The 19,643-nt window shown below is 36.6% G+C and overlaps 1 protein-coding gene across 2 annotated transcripts; it reads left to right on the top strand.

The window, feature by feature from the left end:
* The first annotated feature begins 3,875 nt into the window (after positions 1–3,875).
* Positions 3,876–19,487, top strand: DAZL (deleted in azoospermia like). 2 transcript variants are annotated; one of them, XM_039250594.1, is made up of 11 exons: positions 3,876–4,377; positions 10,705–10,851; positions 11,125–11,216; positions 11,764–11,815; positions 12,236–12,299; positions 12,388–12,527; positions 14,115–14,186; positions 14,908–14,958; positions 15,980–16,093; positions 17,168–17,266; positions 19,295–19,487. In XM_039250594.1, exons 1-11 carry the CDS (start codon positions 4,375–4,377, stop codon positions 19,346–19,348), a joined length of 888 nt encoding a protein of 295 aa, XP_039106525.1. In that variant the 5' UTR covers positions 3,876–4,374; the 3' UTR covers positions 19,349–19,487. The 2 variants fall into 2 exon arrangements, with proteins under 2 accessions (XP_039106525.1, XP_039106526.1); XM_039250595.1 differs by lacking the exon at positions 15,980–16,093.
* Positions 19,488–19,643: the final 156 nt, after the last annotated feature.

The following is a 19,643-nucleotide window of genomic DNA, read 5'->3' as shown; positions in this document are numbered from 1 at the left end:
TATTGATGTCTGGGTCTCACCCTCAGCTGATTTAATTGGTGTAGGGTAAAGCCTGGGAATATGAACTTTTAAAAGCCTTCAGATGATTAAAATATACTCTGATTGCATCTTTCACTTCAGGCTTCAACTTTTTGTCGCTTTTGAAGGTTATCTCTTTTCTCCAAATTCCCAGATTTCCACTTTTAGCCTTACTTGGTTTCCTCTTCAAATTCAATCACATTTGCTTATTGTTCAGAACAATCTGACACTTTACAGCTTAGTTCCTTAGACCAAAGTTTGCATTTCCAAAGATTAAAAGAATTCTCCTAATCCAAAAGTATGCAACCTGTTGCTCTTGGAAAGTATGATTTGAAGTGCTCCATGGACAAACACTGTTTTAAATTTTAATGTGCATTGGTAAAAAAAAAAAAAAAAAAAAAAAGGTAACTAACACAATAAATGTGATTTCATAAATATTACTGCTTAGGACAATGAGTCTTTTTTTTTTAATTACGTAAAGAATAATATAGAGATTCAGAGCAGATACAACAAAAATTGATGAAAATGGTTTATAAATGAATGAAGTTTGAGATTGCTTATACTAATGATAAGCCTTCTATTCAAAATCCCAGGCTTTAGGAACACAAAAGACCTGGCAGAGGAATTTAAAAAAATATCAGATTTTTCTTCTCCCTTCCCTTTGAGTCTTTGGAGGATAAGGAAGCAATATACAGATATTTATTTCTGAATTTATATGAATTGTGCTACCATTCTTAACACATTGAAATGGCTACTGATTTCAATAATGGCTACTGAGGGGCACCTAGGTGGCTCAGTCAGTTAAGCATCCAACTGTTGATGTCTGCTCAGGTCCTGGTCTCACAGTTCCTGAGATGCATAGCCCTGCATAGAGCTCTGGGCTGACTATGTGGAGCCTGCCTAGGATTCTCTCTCGTTCTCTCTCAGCCCCTCCCCCAAGCATTCTCTTTCTTTCTCGTTTTTTAAAAAAATAATGGCTACTGATTTTAAATAACAATTCTTTTTCTATTAAGTGGAGATTTCATTAAGTTGCAAGTAAATACCACCAACATTTGAAAAAATCATAACCTAGACAAAAATAACTATAAGAATTAAAAATAGGTTAAATTCCACGGGTGCCTGGGTGGCTTAGCTGGTTAAGTGTCAGACTTTGGCTCAGGTCACAATCTCACAGTTCATGGGGTCGAGACACTCATCAGGCTTTGTGTTGACAGCTTGGAGCCTGGAGCCTGCTTTGGATTCTGTGTCTCCCTCCCTCTCTGCCCCTCCTCCATACATGGTCTGTCTGTCTGTCTCTCTCAAAAATAAATGAACATTAAAAATTTTAAAAAGAAAATAGGTTAAATTCTAAATTTAATTTTTTTACTTTTTTTTGAGAGAGAGAATGAGAAACACAACAGGCTCTGCACTCAGTGCAGAACCTGACTCGGGGCTCAATCCCATGACCCTGGGATCATTACTTAAGCTGAAATCAAGAGTTGGATGTTCAACTGCCTAAGATACCCAGGCACCCCTAACCAGTTAATTTTTGACAAGAAAATGTGTGAAATTTTTTTAGAACTGTTGAAAGCTAATCCACAAATCCACAGAGCCAAAAAACTCCTAAGCAGAAGTTTTTAAAACTACCCCAGTCCCATCATTGACACCAAAGAAAAGTAGATCTTAACCAGGCTTACATTAACAACAGATTTCTCGGTAGCAACAGAAACAAGAAGATAATAGAATAGCATGTTCAATATTCTAAGGGGAAAAAAGACAACTATAAACCTAGAATTATATACCTAGTAGAATGATCTTTAATGATCAAGAGCAAAATGAAAGTATTTCAGGTGGGGAAAAATCTGAGCACTTATCACATCACATTCTCATTAAAGGAAATTTCATAGAATTTACCTTAAGCACAAGAAAAATTATCCAGAAAGAGCTGAGATATGCAAAGAAATGGTAAGCAAAATGTTTTTTACAAATGTTCTTGGGTCTAAAAAATATGATGTCTGACTTATAGAAGGAAAACAAGAGAGAACTAAAGTAGTGAGTAATAATAGTTCATAAATACAGAGGGGTTGTACAGAGTTAAAATATCCCAAGATATTAGTTTTAGACTTTAGGTTTGCATGTTAAAATAGTATAATCACCTTAAAATATACATAGAGTATATTACTTTGAATAAGGAATGTTTTAAAATTTTTCATTGTGAGTGTTATCTCAAAGGGTCCTTTTTTTTTTTAATGTTTTATTTACTTCTAGGAGAGAGAGAGAGAGAGACAGCGTGAGCAGGGGAGGGTCAGAGAGAGAGGGAGTCACAGACTGAAACAAGCTCCAGGCTCTGAGCTGGCAGTCAGCACATAGCCCGACGCAGGGCCCGAACCCACGAACCGCGAGATCATGACCTGAGCGAAAATCCGACGCTTAACCGACTAAAACACCCAGGTGCCCCTCAAAGGGTCCTTTTCTTAGCAGTATCCTGTTGAGCCTTTTTTGGAAGCATCCCTCTAGGTTGGTTTTATGTTTGTTTCTGCAAAGCATTCTGTTTCCTTTTCTGAGATCATTTTGGGGAAGGCAATGGGGTTGAGGAATCAATTTCTAGGTTTGGAGATTCCAACAACATGCAAGTGCTAAAATCTCTTGTGAAATGCAGGCATAGGGTTTCAAAATTTCATCACAGTCAAGTAAGTTTTTTCTTTTCGTGCAGAAATGGGACAAACTTCTTCATCTGTTTATCTACTGGGTGTTTTATATCTTTCTTAATCTATCAATTTCCTAAGGATGATGTCTTTCAGGAACAATAGCTTGTTGTACTCCGTTCTAGCTCCCACTTTGCACCACTCCAAATCCTTACCTCCTGCCCATATACTTCCAGGCCTCAAGTTACGGACAAACAACACCTTGCCCACCCTTAGGATGACCAGCTATTCTGGTTTGCCTCAGACCTGGTTCCCTGAAAAGGGGGGGGGGGGGTGTGCGGTTCGGTGCTAAAACCAGGAAAGTCTAGGGCAAGCTAGTTGATTGGTCATCTTACACCCTAGCCCTCATATGTCGAGCTAGAGAAGAATCAATTCAAGAAGTCACTGCTTTGGTTTTCAGTTAAATTTTTGGCTTAGGAGTTTAGCTGAATATTAAAAATAAGGTTATTATTTTATCTAGTGATGCTAGGTGTTGGTACTGAATAGATTTTCAGGTTACAGAAGTCCCCCAATATTCTAGCTCACAAAGTAACATTTTATTGCTTTTTCTCAGGACAAGAGTGAAATCTGAGGATAAAAATCATAGCCAGTTATCCCTTATGAGTAAAGAATGCTAGAGTCGTTCCCAAAGTGCTGTGAGTTGCTCCACCAACTGCCCTACGGCTCAACCTTGTGCTAGGCCAGGTTTCTCAGACCTTGAGAATGTTCTAGAATTCTCTAAGCAGGCCTAGTTTCTTCCTGTAAGGCCTACAAAATAAACTCTCCCCCTTACAATTTAAACTCCCTTAAGGAAGAAATGTTTGTCTGTTTCGTTCTATCCTGTGTCTGTGGTACCCAGCTAGCTATTCGTCATTCAATACCATTAACATATGTTTCCTGAAACGAACGCCCTGAACACCAACCAACCTGGCCGGCCCTATCTGTCCAATCCAACCCCATCTACCTCAAACTTGACATAGTAGTGCTCATGTTTCTGGACTTTTGGGGGTCTCCTTCCCTTTTGTCTACAGACTTGGTTTTGTTTATTTCTGCAGGCATTTAATCGATTTTGGGGGCGACGACAGGGATAATCATGAACGGGTTAATCCTGTGCGTTCAGGGCGCCATTTTGAAACTAGAGCATAGACGCATTATATTCATTTTTAATTTTAACACACATTTAAGGATGCATACTTATTTCAAGGGTGCTTCCAAGGCATTTTTGGGGTGACGTGCGGGTCCAGGGGGAAAGGGGGGCGTCTGTCAGTCCGCACGTCTCAGGGCGGCGCCTCCCTAGCTGTGGCATGCCGGCCCACGCGCACCCCCTACATACCCCCGTCAGAGGAGCCGGCGTCCCCCCCAAACCCCCCCCGCAGGGGGCGGGGAGCTATCATCCATTGGCTGAGGCGCCTACCACGAGCCCCAGTACCCGGCGCAGGAGCCAAGTCTGGGAGCCCCAAAGGCCACGCCTCATATCGCCTGCGCCCCTCAGCCTCGACACTCAGCTGTGAGGGTTCCTCCCTCTCGCCGCCCGCCTTTGATTTTCCTCAGTCCTCTGACTTTTATCCCTTTGCCGAGTCGAAGCCGGGCAGCGGCAAGAGCGGAGCCAACAGCAGCCCCAAGAGTGGTGCCAGAAGCGCAGCCTCCGCTCCTCCTCGAGCCCCTTCAGCGGGAACTGCTAGCTGCCGCCATCATGGTGAGTTGGGAAGGAGGCCTGGGGCGCACGCCGGTGGTGGCCTCCCGGGTGGCGGAAACTCGGCTTTTCTGGCACAGCGTAGGAGGGGGCCTGAAATCGGGGTCACCCCTATTCCTTGTTTGGGGTGCCGGCCTGGGTGCACCCTAGACGCGGCCTGAGAGGGGAGGGCAAGACGGCGTAGAGGAATGGAGGAGGGGCGGGAGGCCCGCGGCTGTCGCTAAGGGGAATGGCCCCGGGGCTCCCTGTCCTGCCGGCCGACCACGTGCAGGGCGGCGACCTTCACGCCGCCCTGCCTACCTCGGCGGGCGCGCCCGCTAGACTATGGGGGGCGGCCTGCGGTGTGGACCGCGGGGACTTGAGGGGGTGGGGGTGGGGAGTGATACCGCGCGGCCGCCCCACCCCCACCCCGCCTGGCGGGCCTCCCTTCCCGCGCTTACCCTGAGTAGAGGAGGAGGCTGCGCGTCTTCGGCGAGATGGCGTCGGGCTGGCGCCGGCTCTCTGGAATCTCGGCTGTTGACTTTGAGGGCCCGAGCGTCCTCAGCCAGTGGTTTCTTTCTGGCCCTCGCAGGTGGGGTGGGGGGGGTCGGGGCGGTGCGCTCACGTGGGGAACCGGGAGGCCGGGGCGGACGGGAGAGGAGCGCTTCAGTGGCGGCGGCGGCGGCACCTCGTGGCTGGCCTGGCGCGTGGGTCTCCCTCGTGCGGCGGCCTCCGGCGGAAAACTCGCCCGACGCCATCATTTCCGCACGAGGCCGGGCCTGCGCGTGCGCCCGCGGAGCCGCGGACCTGAGAGGCTGAGTGTTGTGTGGGGGGAGGGGGCGGACGCTTTTCTCTCTCGTTAAAGGAGGAATTTAAACAAACTGTACGTACAGTAACACACGTTCTTCGGGGTGTGCTTTTCGGGGAGTTTTGTTAAATGCTTGGAGTGGATTCACAAGGTGCAACTCTGAAACTTTGGACCCACCCTTAAGGCACAGTTGTGTTCTAGACACTGGATTGACAGTGTAATCTTTCGTAGTCTCCATTTTTAGAGGTGGAGAGGAAATTTATATACAGCTTATATTACTACATATAAATGTTAAATAAAAATATGTAGTTACTCATATTATTCTGTGTAATTATTTGTGTTATGTCCTTATCCGTGGTACTAATCACGGAGTTACTGTAAAATTGTACAGTATATATTTTTTAATTTTTAGAGGAAAGGGGGAAATGCTAACAGCCTCCTTCCCCCGTTATAACAGCAGCATATTAACTCATTTGAAAGTAAACAGTGTAAGAAAGCAGATCTGTCCCAACACCTTTAGCCAGTGTTTGTTAAAGTTTTGCTGTGTTTATGCCCTTCCAGATTGTTTTTATACATGTATTGCATTTTGATAGGTAAGTTTTATTTTATAAAATTTGCACCATGCTACATAATACTTTTTTATATCTTGCATCCCTCACTTAATATAATGGACATTATTTTTCAAAGATAAATTTAAAATGATTTCAAGTATGTAATGTTAAGATACAAGATTGTACCATTACTTATTTTACCAAATTTCCTTGTAATGAATAATTTCTCTGTATTAAAACAATACTATATGGTACATATTTTTGTACAAATGTTTTGGCATGCTTATTTCATTACTTCTTTGAAATTAATTGCCAGGAATGGAAACAACTGGGTGAAGGGTTTATGCCCATTTTAAAACAATTTTAAATTACAGTACACCTTTCTGAGTTATTCTTGATGGACCATGTACATGTTCTGTGTTTAGAATGATCTCCATACTCTTTCCCAATAGAGGTGTTAAACTTTGTAAAATTGCCAATAATAGGTGGAAAATACATTTTGATGTGCTTTTTTTAAACCATTAGTGAAGTGGAAGTTTGTCATTAACTTTCAAATTTTCTTTTTTATAACTTCTTAATCCACTTTTCTATTTGAATGTTTATCTTTTTTAAGGATTTATAAGAATTCCATCAATATTCTTTGTCATTTATAGTGGTAAGGAGTTGCCTTGATTTCCTAATTTCAATGGAAATTGCTGTTTCTCTTTATGGCAGATTTTAGCTTAGAGCTACATCAACAGAGAATAAGATTCTTCTTTTACCTAGGTTTTTAAAAATTCAATGATGAGTGTATTTTATAAAACGCTTTCTCGCTGGTGGATTACAGTAACAGATTTCCTAAGAATAAACCATCCTTGAATTTTCAACATAAACTCTTCTTAATTGTGTGTTTTTTATATACTGCTGGAATTTTGAATCTCTGTGTTGGGGACAGAGGTAGACCATTTTGATTAGGTTTTGTTATTTAGGTGTTAGTTTTGTAAAATGAATTGAGACATACCCTTTTTCTCCTCTTTGGAATTTTTTTCATTTAAAATGGCTGAATCTTCTTTCTCATACACTTAGTCTTTTGTCTAAAATTGTTTTCTCTTGGTGCCCTCTACACACACACAAATTATCTGTATCTTTTCTATTTGAAAAAACTCCCAGTGAAACCAAGCTAGGAATCCAATATTTTTCCTAATATTGTTTAAGATTTACATTTTTCTAGAAAGTTGGCCATTTCTTCAAGATTGTCTGTAGTCCTACCACCTTTTTTCCAACACAAATGTGTATTTTTGCTTTCTTGCCCTTGATTAGTTTTGTCAGGATTGTTCGTAGATTGTTTAGATTTTTCTTAAGAGCCCAGTATTGCATTTACTTACAAGGTTTTATTCTGATTTTCATCTCCTATTTCCTATTAGTCTTTTTTCCTATTTGTGTCTTCCATGAAATAACTCTAGTGACTACAAATTATAGACCATTTTTGTGGTCAATTATAGATAGATTGCATTTGGCTTGCATGTAGATGTAAGAGATGAATGAAAGAAATAATGTTAAAGAGCTGACATCCCAGGAGCTTTAGTAATGGTAAAGTTTTTTTCAGCTCTTAGGTCTTTTTGTCATTTCCCATTATTTAAGTACTCCAGGGAAAGTATTACTGTAAATACCAGCGATGAGAATTGTGTATGCGAAGGCCTCCAAGTTCCCTGCTACTTACTGTCTTACCTTTACTTATCTCAAAACCCACCAACTCACATGAAGATATAATTAAGAAAAATGATTACTCCTTATATTTAATTTACATGAAATTTACTTCCATATGCTATTGATGGTTAATATTAATAGTTCAACACCAAACTTTTTGCTTTAGTCTAAGTATTTTTTGAAGTAATTTGTGAAGTATTTTTAGCCATAGTTTAAAAGTATTAGATATTATTTATTGGTTTTGGATGTTGTATATATAAATTATAATTGTGTACAAGTACACACACAGTAGAAGTTGAAAAAAAATCCCTGCTGATGTCTTGCTACAATGGAGTATTTTGCTTCCTTTGTTAACTTTGAGCACCACCTGCTGGCTAAAGATTAAGACATGGTAGTGCCTTAATTTAAGATGTAAATAAGATGACTTGCTGAATGTTATGTTTAATATCTCAGTTAACCAGACAGTGAATTTGAGTAACTCAATCCCAAACCAAATTTCCTATAATATATAATTGCCTTTTCTTCTTTATCCCAAACTATTACTCAGTGTCTCAAGTATCCATTTTACTTTTGTTAATAGAATATAAGAATTAGAACTTTTCATCTTTAATTCTGGAGATGCTATTACAGGTTTCTCAACTGTGAGTGAGCCTATTCAAATTTTGGGACAGATAGGTTTTTTTTGTGGGAAGCTGTTTTTGCATTATAGGATGTTTACTGTACCCTTGGCCTCTGCCACCAGATAAAAGAAGCACCTCGATTGTGACAACCAAAAATGCCCTGCATCACAAAATCTCCCCTGGTTGAGAATCAACACATTTTCATAACCCCTTATAATCTGGTACAGTTTTCTGGCCTGACATTACACCTCCAAATTAAAACATTGGTCCATTGTCATTTACAACAGATAATACTAGTTTGTCAAATAGTTATTCAAAGTTTATCCACAAATGAAGGGGAAATTGAGAAGGAGAAAAGTCTATTAGAATTTCAGAGCCGCTTTTTTGTTTTGAACTTTTGAAAGAGCTAACCGAAAAGGATTGGTGAGTTGTTTCTAGTGAAGAGAAATGTAATCAAGTTTCAGTAGTTCCATATATGTGGATTATGTGATACAGTCCTATGTAGAAAAAGCCTAAAATTAGAAAACATTAAAAAATGGAAAAACCTCAGAAGACTATTTTTACTCTATTGTGTTATTATGAAATATTACTATACTATCGTTAGAGGAAAGAATTAAGAAGCACCCAAACAGAAACACGAAATAGCAAGTACAGTTGACTCTTGAACAATGCAGGGGTTAGAGACATCAACCGCCTTCCTTCCATGTATTTACAGTACTGTACAGTATTTCTTTGAAAAATACCTGTGAATAAGTGGACTTGGACAGTTCAAATCCGTGTTCAAGAATCAGTTGTATGTGTACAAATTAATAGAAACCAAAACACATTTGATTTGACAGTTTTGATTTTGTCTCTAAATTAGTTTAGCAGTTTGTAGAAGCTTAAATTTATTAGTAACTTCTAGCATTGAACAAAATATTAATTATACCTACTTTATTATTGTGACTAATTTCTATAGAAATTACCGTGCTTGCTTTTTAGAAATATATGTGTCAGTTGGTTTATTTTGCCCTTGTTTTCTCCATAAACAGAGGTGTAATAGCTTTATGTCTCTTGCAGCCTTTTTTACTTCCCTCTTAATCAATAGGTACTTCTTTTTGTTTTAATTTTTTAATGTTTATCCATTTTTGAGAGGTGAGGAGGGGCAGAGAGAGACGGAGACACAGAACTCAAAGCAGGCCCGATGCTCTGTGTTGTCAGCACAGCCTTACATGAGCCTCAGGCTCACAAACTAGGAGATCATGATCTGAGCCAGAGTCAGACACTTAAACCAGTTACTAAGCCACCCAGGTTCCCCTCAATAGGCAGTTCATAAATGAATTTCAAATGTGGATATGCCATTAACTAATTCTTCAAAGTTCCAGTTGAAATTAGTTATTAATAAAGTATGTACAAAATCAATAAGTGGTAAAACCAAGAAAGAAGCTTTTTAACCTATTGAAAATAAATTCAGATAACAGGATAAGCTTATATTGGTGTGCCTCATTATACTTTACAAAATGAATCTGCAGATGTTACCACATTTTATTCTCAAAGAAATTTTCCCAAATATAAATAGCTGCCAAGTAAGGGGCTTATAAGCTAATAAAGGACATGAACCCAGATCTCCTAATTAAGTCAGTTTTTGTTTCACTATGTTAGACTGCTTTTGCAACATACTATTACCAGTAAATTTTGCTTCAGAAAAATTTACATTAATCTTATGTAGAAAATCTAAAGTTCTGACCAGAATCCAGAAAAATAATGAGTTTCGTGTGTAGATCTCTTTATTCTGAAAATAAAGAGCGTATTATTTATATCTATTAGCCCGCTGTGAAAATTAGAATTATCAGTGTTAGTGAGGAAGAAAAATGTTATTTCAAAAGATGCTTTGAACACCCTAAGCACTAAGGGAAAGGATTGTAAGCCACTTTTTTTTAGCAGGAGCTATTATGATGTGTGAGCAAGTAATGTTTTCATGATCCATTTCCAAAGTAAATGCATACTAACACACAGAGTTATTTAATTATAAAATCCATGTTAATTTTGGTGACTAGAATGAAGATGTAAAAGGATATTTGTTTACAGCTTTGTTGTAGGGGTGTCTGAGTGGCTCAGTGGGTTGAGCATCTGACTCTTGATTTTGGCTCTGATCATGGGATTGAGCCCCATGTAGGACTTTGTGCTGAGCATGGAGCCTACTTAAGATTCTCTCTCCCTCCCTCTGCCCCTCTCCTCTGTGTCGCAGGTATGTTCTCACTCTCTCTTGTGCTCTCTAAAATAAAAAAATAAAAATAAAGCCTCGATGCATGTTTTTGATGCAGTTTTTTTTTAATTTCATCTTTTTTAAAAGACCTACCATGCTTTTTAATAAAGTACTCAGTAAAATGAAAATTCACTTACTGGAATATAATGGAATGAGTTTAATAACTATTTTTACAAATATGAACTTTCCAGTTCACGAACTCAGTATAAGGTCAGTATTCTACTTTAGTATAAGAGATGATGGATGATGAGAAACACAGGGTTCATACTGATGTACTCTGTTTTAAATCCTAAGCCTGAACTAAGCTGTATTGCTGGCCAATTTACTATGAAAGTAATTTATATGAAAATATTTTGTAGTTTAAATACAAAGATTATATTTCACCTCATGCATGGTTTTTGCCTAAATATCCAGTGATGATACCTGCTTTCTAAATTACAGTCTGCTGCAAATCCTGAGACTCCAAACTCAACCATCTCCAGAGAGGCCAGCACTCAGTCCTCATCAGCTACAACCAGCCAAGGCTATGTCTTACCAGAAGGCAAAATCATGCCAAACACCATTTTTGTTGGTGGAATTGATGTTAGGGTATTGTATTTCTATTTTATTTATTTAAGATAATATTTAGTGAGTAATGGGGTTTGGGCCCTTTTGCAAACATAAGGTTTTTTTGTACTTCATGCACGTTTCGAATTGGGTTCATATTTAACGTATGAAGACTAAAAATATCTTTGACAAGAGCTACAGGTGGTTTGGGGATTCTTAGGGGAGATACTTCCACATTTTCTAATCTTTTTTATAGTGTAATTGAAAATTTTGAATGCTAAATTTTTACTCTTGAAGTCAAATTCTTCTCCATAGATGGATGAAACCGAAATTAGAAGTTTCTTTGCTAGATATGGTTCAGTAAAAGAAGTGAAGATAATCACGGATCGAACTGGTGTGTCCAAAGGGTGAGTAAACCATACATGTTCAGTATAAAGTACAAAAAATATGTGAGTTATCATATCTATATAGAGTAGCATAGAAGAATTTAAAACTTTTGTTTTTACATTTGTATAAATTTGTTGCTTTGTTTCTTTCATATAAAGGATAAATTTGCTTCCAGCTCTTCAGTGTAGTCATTTTCATAGTGTTTGTATGTAAATCTTTCACACCCTAATTTATTTTACCTAAATGGATTAATCACTTCGATCAAAGAGCTGTTTTCTTCACGTATTTTACCCATCTCACAATAGATAGTAAGTTAAATTCACGTTCATAGATAGGAATTTTCAGTTAATGAATGATGTCCCACACTATGTTAACCTTCACGCATTCTGACATAGATTGGGGAAGAAAACAAAAAGTATTTATAGAGAACCTCTCTAAAAATGTTTATCTCCGTATATTCTTTATCCTTCATCATAATTTGTCACTTAACTTCATGGAATACTAGAAGTTTTAGACCATGTACTGTTATGGTGGTGATTTTTATATTTTATTTATCTGTCTTTATAGCTATGGATTTGTTTCATTTTATAATGATGTGGATGTGCAGAAGATAGTAGAAGTAAGTAATCTTATGGCAAAATTTCTTAGTTTACGGATATAATGTTTAGTGTTGAGTCCTGAATATATATAGCCTTGTATAAAATATGGAAATAAAATTCCTGTTTGAGATCCAAACCTAGAGTAATCATACATAACTTGCCAGAACCTGTTTATTTGTAACTGGACATCTAGCTTCATGAGCTAGACAAAGGAAAGGTTAGAGACAGAATGTAAAGATTTTTTATCAAATTCCAATACTCCTCTCAGCACTTAAGTAGTACGGGTAAGGTTGCTTCATGTTGATAAATTTTGATTTGGTATGTCCTTACTGGTGATTTTCTCTGATGGCAGAAATTTGAGAAGACTTGAGGTGTTTACCAAAGTCTTGGAAGTAAAAACTTCAAAATTTATTTTAGCTTTGTTACTGTTTTATTTTCAGTCACAGATAAATTTCCATGGTAAAAAGCTGAAACTGGGACCTGCAATCAGGAAACAAAATTTATGTGAGTAAGGAGAAGAATTGTTCTTAGTGACGTGTAGCTTTTCAGGAAACTAAAAGTAGGCCTTGTTTTCATTTTATTCTTGAAAAAGGTGCATATCATGTGCAGCCGCGTCCTTTGGTTTTTAATCCTCCTCCTCCACCACCGTTTCAGAGTGTCTGGAGCAATCCAAACACTGAAACTTACATGCAGCCTCCAACCATGATGAATCCTATAACCCAGTATGTTCAGGTAAGAATTACTTAACATTCCTTTTTCTTTTTAATAGTATTGGAGATCTTATAGATGGGGGCACCTTAAAAGTAAGCCAGTCTCACTTTTTACCCTCAAATCAGGTGCACATTTTCCATAATAAGTGATAATACTATCTCTGAATATGGGATGAGTGATGGGAAGGAAATCTATTACTTTTGTTAGAACCTGTTGTTCTTAGTATTGTTTCTTACACCAAGCTAATATCTGCTTGTCTTTATCTAAGAACTGATCTCTATAGCTACAAAGAGCATATCTCATTCATTACCCCCCCCACCATAGGATAACTCCTTAAATATTTGAAGGGACCTTTCCTCATGTGTTTGCCTGGTTTATTCTTTAAGTTTGGAAATCTTAGTTATTCATTATTTGCAATGGTTTTCGATGCCTTCTCATAGATTCCTAACTTCTGGATGTATTCTGGTTCTAGAATGGATAGATTTCTGATGACTTAACTATATTTGTAAATTCTCTGAGTTTCTGGCATATAATGTGTTTGGATACTTGAATATTTGAAATGGAATTGAAAATATTTACTGTCTCCTATTGATGATGAATAACACTGATTTTCTTCATTCTACTTTCTTCAGTTTAAAATAAAAAGAAAAATAGTAGCGAAGTGGTTCAGTAATGTCTGGTTTGTTTGCATTTTCCATCCATCTGAAATGTAGGGTATTACACCTTTTGTTATTTTTCTTGCTCTAAACATGGTTAGAATAAAAGCCTTTTACTTGTTCCTAATGTGCTGTGAGCTATTACTTAACTTGGGTTTATTCGTGTATGATATTATATAGATGTTTTTAATCAATATTTATTGAAAGATGAAAAGCATTCTACTGTTTTTTATTTTCAGTTTTGGGGTTATATACTGCCCTTAACTAGTAGAAATGAAATACAGAAAGAGCCATGAAGTGTGTAGGAGGACTACACATTACTCCATGATATTGTCAAGGAATATAAAACTGCTTAAAAATATTTCTACAAAGAAACAACAGATGTCTTAACATAACTTTAACATGGAAATCTATCTTAATTAGAGCCCTATCACCAGTGTAAGGAAGAACTGGGTGGGGATAAATATACAAATAAGATAAACGTAGATGGGAAAATCAGTCTCTTCCCTCATTCGTCCCTTTTCCCCTTCGAAAAGAATAACAGTTGACAGAATTTTTCTTTTTTTTTTTTAATTTTTTTTATAGTTTATTTTTGAAACCGAAAGAGACAGAGCATGAACGGGGGAGGGGCAGAGAGAGAGGGAGACACAGAATCAGAAACAGGCTCCAGGCTCTGAGCTGCCTGCACAGAACCTGATATGGGACTCGAACACCCGAATCGCGAGATCATGACCTGAGCCGAAGTTGGACGCTTAATCGACTGAGCCACCCAGGCGCCTCAACAGAATTTTTCTTCATGAAGCCAATCATTCCAGTAGAATTCTGTATTCATACATAGAAAAATATAATTTATTTTCTTTTTTTTTTTTTTTTTTTTTGCTGTAATAGGAGTATTTATTATTTTCAAGAATTTTCCATGTTAACCCATACTTTCTATAAATTTAATTTTCAGGCATATCCTCCTTATCCTAGTTCACCAGTTCAGGTTATCACTGGATATCAGCTGCCTGTATATAATTATCAGGTAATTTAAAAGAGAACAAAATAATTTACTTTGGGGTATTATTGAGGCATTTATATCAATTTCCCTAATAGTTTGTCATTTAAACTAGTTGAATATGCTTAAAATAAGAAAGAAAGTTAGAATTAGTCTAGAATTAGGACCTTTAATTATTTAGACATAAGAGAAAGATACTTTGATAGGAATATACTTAGCAAAAAGGTTTCTCTTACACTGTTTTATAAGATTCAGTGTCCTCTATTTCAACATGTATTCTTCCATCTTTGCTGTCAAATAGCTGAAATATCCAAACGGACTTCTATAAGCTTTTTTAGGAGGATAGATCGAAATAAAATAACTCCATTCTTCCAACATTGAATTCCAATCGTATTTGGTAGTGTTTATTTTAGCTGACTACTACAAAGTAGTAGTTCTCTGAATTTCTGACCATAGATATGATCATTTCTATGGGGCCCATGATCGTTAAATTCTCAAATTCTTTGAGGTTTTTTTGAAAGCTAACACCAAAAAATTGAGAGAAAGGTAGGGTTTATATATAAAATAACAGTAAACTCTTTAGGTATTAGAAACATTAAGTATTTTTTTCTTCCATTCTGTTTCTTTTACTGCAAGTTCAAGGAACCAGCAGGACAAATACCTCAACATTATCTATCTTTCATGTTTGTGAAAATGTGTAAGAATGGTTAACTAATTGTTATTTCCTTTTTTTTTTTTTTTTTTTAAGATGCCACCACAGTGGCCTGCTGGGGAGCAAAGGAGTTATGTTATACCTCCGGTAAGGGGAATTAACCAAACATATGCTTCCTTTTCTTTATTTAAAATATTTTCTCATTTTACCCATCATATGTTTCTTGTCCTTCTGCCATTTCACATGTGCCTTGGAATATTTTTAAATTCTCTTTCACATTCTGTGTTATATTTTATTAATCTCACCCAAATATATTCTTCCATGGGTGAAACTGCTTTTCATTTCTCACTTGGTTTTTGAGTGGTTTAAGACAATGGCTGCTCTGCATAGAACAGGTGCTAAATTATGTGTAATCCAAGAAAGATAGTATTAATATTTGTGCTAATTCTAATTTAATGAATTTAGAATTCGTATTAAATCTGTCTCTAGTTCTCTATTCATAAAAAAAAATCTGCTGAAGAGAAGCAAATGTTTTGCTCTGCTACTGTTAGATGGTATATATAAGAACACAAAAGAGGGCGTTAGCTCTAAAACACTTGATCGTTTACCTTCTGCCTTTCATCAAGATTGGACCTTTGAATGATGTAACATTAGTTCAAATTCTCAGGCACTGAGAAATTCTCATTCTATTACTAGATGTTGGAGTTCCTTTTTTAATGTTTTTTTTTTTTTTAATGTTTGTTTCTTTTTGAGAGAGAGCACCAGCAGGGATGGACAGAGAGAGAGAGGGAGACACAGAATCCAAAGCAGGCTCGAGGCTCTGAGCTGTCAGCACAGAGCCTGACACAGGTCTCAAACCCACAGATCATGCGATCATAGCCTGAGCTGAAGTTGGACGCTCAACTGACTGAGCCACTTAGGCACCCCTGGAGTTATTTTTTCTTAGAGCGCTTTGATTCTGATTATGTTGAAGTTTAGAAGACATTTCAAAATAAAAGATTCCCTTACTACAATTCTGCTGTTCAGTTCAGTATAATATGAAATAACATAATTCAGCTTCAGTACAAGCCACATTTAAATGCTCAACACCAGCTTACCTATTTTGAAGAATAGATTGTTTAGAAATGTATCTAGTGTACATCTCCTTAATCATACTTTCATAATATAGGCTTATACCACTGTTAACTACCACTGTAATGAAGTTGATCCAGGAGCTGAAGTTTTGCAAAGTGAATGTTCAGTTCATGAAGCTACTCCATCCTCTGGAAATGGCCCACAAAAGGCAAACATCTTATTTTATATTCTGTTTATATTTTCATAATTATTTTTTAAAGTTTTTATTATAATGGCCCTTTGAGATGCAAGTATCTTTTTCAAATTTAAACATGGAAGCCAAAAATAACAAAGCTTAAGTAATTGACTAATAACTTGGCATTTTATGTAAAAGTTGATGAAACTTCAGGCACTCCAAACTTTCACAGTGTTTACATATAGTTTCTGATTCAGTAGTCCTTTCCTCTATTGTATTTTCATTGTGTTTTATAACATACTTTAATGCGTATGAACATAATTTGGTGGGATGCAGTAGACCGCTTCCTCAAGAATCCTCTCTTCAAAAGAGAGATTAGTATGAATTATACCTACTCTTTTTTTTTAACCAGTTTAAACATTTACTGAGTTGAATATAATACACAACTATCTGTGGTACTTTTTTCATAACATGATATATGGAAGCAGCTCTCAAGAGTGGTAGAGTCACTAGTAATAACTGAAAAACTGAAATAGTTGGAGTTTCTTCCTTTTTTATCATTAGAACAAATTCATATAATAACAGTGTTCTCATCCTTGAATTCTCCTATGTTTTTGTTGAATAGGTGGGAATGTGCATAATAACATTGAAGGATTCCCATTGGAGTGTGTGTGCACATTCCCATCACATCAACTACTTTGTCCATGTGTTTCTCAGTGGAAAAAAATAATTTTGAGAACTGCTGAACTATACAGTTAAAAAATTCCTTGATTTGATTCATGATTAGAATTTGAAAAATTATTAAAATAATTATATCAGGTTCTATCCTAGGTATATTTTCTTCAAATGCTGAAGTTCACTGTTTTTTATCTTAGGAAAAATGAAAGAAACTTAACATATTTGAGGGTTTTACTAAATTGAACTTTATAACCAGTACTCTATCACTAAGATTTTAAAATATTTTTAAAATTTCGTAGAAAAGTTACATACTGACATGTAATGAATTACACGAAAATGTAACCTGTCAAATGTTACCTTTCTTTGAAAAGCCTGTTAGAGTAAAAGGAATAGTCCTTAAATTGTTGGAAAAACATCTTTTTTTTCCAGAAATCTGTGGACAGAAGCATACAGACTGTGGTATCTTGTCTATTTAATCCAGAGAACAGACTGAGAAACTCTGTTGTTACTCAAGATGACTACTTCAAGGTATAAAAGGAATAGTATATTTGTCAGATGTGAGGTATCTTTGTTTCTGTATAATAAGTATTTTGAGATTGCATAGCGCATTTGGTTAATTGAACTCTTGGCATTTGACGTTGGTAACTCAGAAAACCTCTGTGATTTTTACCTGGCCATTATGCTGCTCAAACATTGATCTAGTCTAGTTTGTCCTTAGGGAATAAATCTTTAGCAGAAGCTTGTAGTTGAAAAGGTTTGTGAAAGAAGAGAGTTGAAAGAGAATATTGGCTTGACCAAATGAAAAAAGAGGGAATGTTAGGTACTCAAAGCAGAACATAACTCAGAGATCTCAATTGGGTTCACTTTCCTACCACTGCAACAGGGCGAATATACAATAAAGTGAGTCAAATTAATTTGTTTTTTGTTTTCCACTACATATAGAAGTTTTCTTTACACTATACTGTAGTCTAGTAAGTGTTCAATAGTATTATATTTTTAAAAATGGTATACATATCTTAAATAAAATATGCTTTATTCCTGGGGCACCTGGGGCTCAGTCAGTTAAGTGTCCAACTCCTGATTTCAGCTCAGGTCATGATCTCAAAATTCATGACATCAAGCCCCATATCGCATTCTGGGTTCAGTGGACCCTGCTTGAGATGCTCTCCTTCCTTCCCCCTCCAGCTCTCCCTCTCCCCCCCGCTCATATGCACACAGCTGCATCCTTTCTTTCTCTAAATATTTAAAAAATGTATATATTTTTTTATTTTTAAAAAATGCTAACCATTATCTAAGCTTTCAGCAACTCAGAATCACTGATCACAGATCACCTTAACAAATACAGTAACAAAAGTGTGGAATATGACAGTTACCAAAATGTAACACAGTGACACAAAGGTAGCAGTTGCTGTGGGAAAAATGCTGCCAATAGACTTTTTCAGTGCAGGGTTGCCACAAACCTTTAATTTGCAAAAAATGACACATATATGAGATTGGAGTAAAATGAAGTATGGCTGTGTATGGATATTTATTGAATTTGAATGCATTGAGGCAGGGTATATACTGTTTCTGTCTTGTCTTTATAATCTTTCATGTCCTATCTGATCTCTGAAGATACTTGAATTTGTGACCACCTTTCTGGTCTTAAACCTAAATAGGATATTAGCCTGTTATATAAAAGATTACATAAAAGGTTACACAATTTCCAAAAATCAGTCTTTTTTATATGACAGCTGAATTTAATCTCTAGGAAAAGGACACAGTTAAGCTCTTATAGAAAAGATAGTGTCAACTCCATTCCTTTTTGTAAGGCCTCACTTCTTTCCTGCCTCCCTAGAGGGCACAAGTGAATGAGAGGCCGAGAGAGAGAAGCAGGGCTCACCTGAAGTGGGACTTGAACTCCCAAACTGTGAGATCATGACCTGAATTTATGTCCAGTGCTTATTAACCAGCTGAGCTAACCAGGCACCCCAGCCTTACTTCCTTCTATCTTCACGTCTGCAGGCAACATAAAGTGAAAGGAAAATTTTGCATATATTTTTGTCTCTTCATTTCCTAAAGAATGAGACATTTTCATCACGGGTTAAGTATATACCTTTAAATATGCCAAACCTTTAGTCTTTTAACCTAAAAGTATAAAATTTTAGTTTAAAGTGTAGTACTTTCTCAAGCTGTGATTTCAGTCAGATGCACTTCTTTTAGTAAAAACTATACTTTTAAAAATTATATAGTTTTCCACCAGCTGTCTTTCGGGGCATCACTGCCAAATAATTAATTAATAATCTTCATAAAATGGTATTGACTCCAAGTCTTCTGTTTCTGAGTTTACTGAGATTTCTTTTTTAAATTAAATTAGTGAATAAAACTAGTCACTGGTATAATTGTTACTCTAAAGTTCAAGAATGCTTCCCCAAAAGGACTACTTTTCTCTCAGCATTTATAGCTTTTTAAACCCAAAATGAATGCTTTAACTATTTTGCAATGATCTTAGGTCATAGCAGCAGCACGAAAGTTTTCAGTGAAGTAATAAAAAGGACTTATTTCTGTCTTTTCTAGGATAAAAGAGTGCATCACTTTAGAAGAAGTCGGGCGGTGCTTAAATCTGTTTGATCCCTTCTGCTAACTTTCTAGTCTCATGAGAAGTTGCTGGTTTTGAATATTAAGAGGAGACTGAAAGTTTTTCACTATTGAAGTTTAATTCTGAATTTTTAAAAATCACACTCAGACTTTCTTAGACAAGTTAAGATTGCCTAGCTTTATTTTACATTGAAACTGTTCTTCATTAGATGTTTGTTTAGAAACTAATTCTGTGTTAAATATATAGTTGAAAGTAAAAAATAATTGAGACTGAAAGAAATAACTTTAAGATTTATCTGTTAGGATATTTTTTATTGAAATTGACATT

Source organism: Hyaena hyaena, unplaced genomic scaffold (assembly GCF_003009895.1).
Source record: "Hyaena hyaena isolate Hyena2069 unplaced genomic scaffold, ASM300989v1 scaffold_375, whole genome shotgun sequence".
In the NCBI taxonomy this organism is placed as follows: domain Eukaryota; kingdom Metazoa; phylum Chordata; class Mammalia; order Carnivora; family Hyaenidae; genus Hyaena; species Hyaena hyaena.
This window is presented reverse-complemented; position numbering and strand designations above follow the sequence as displayed.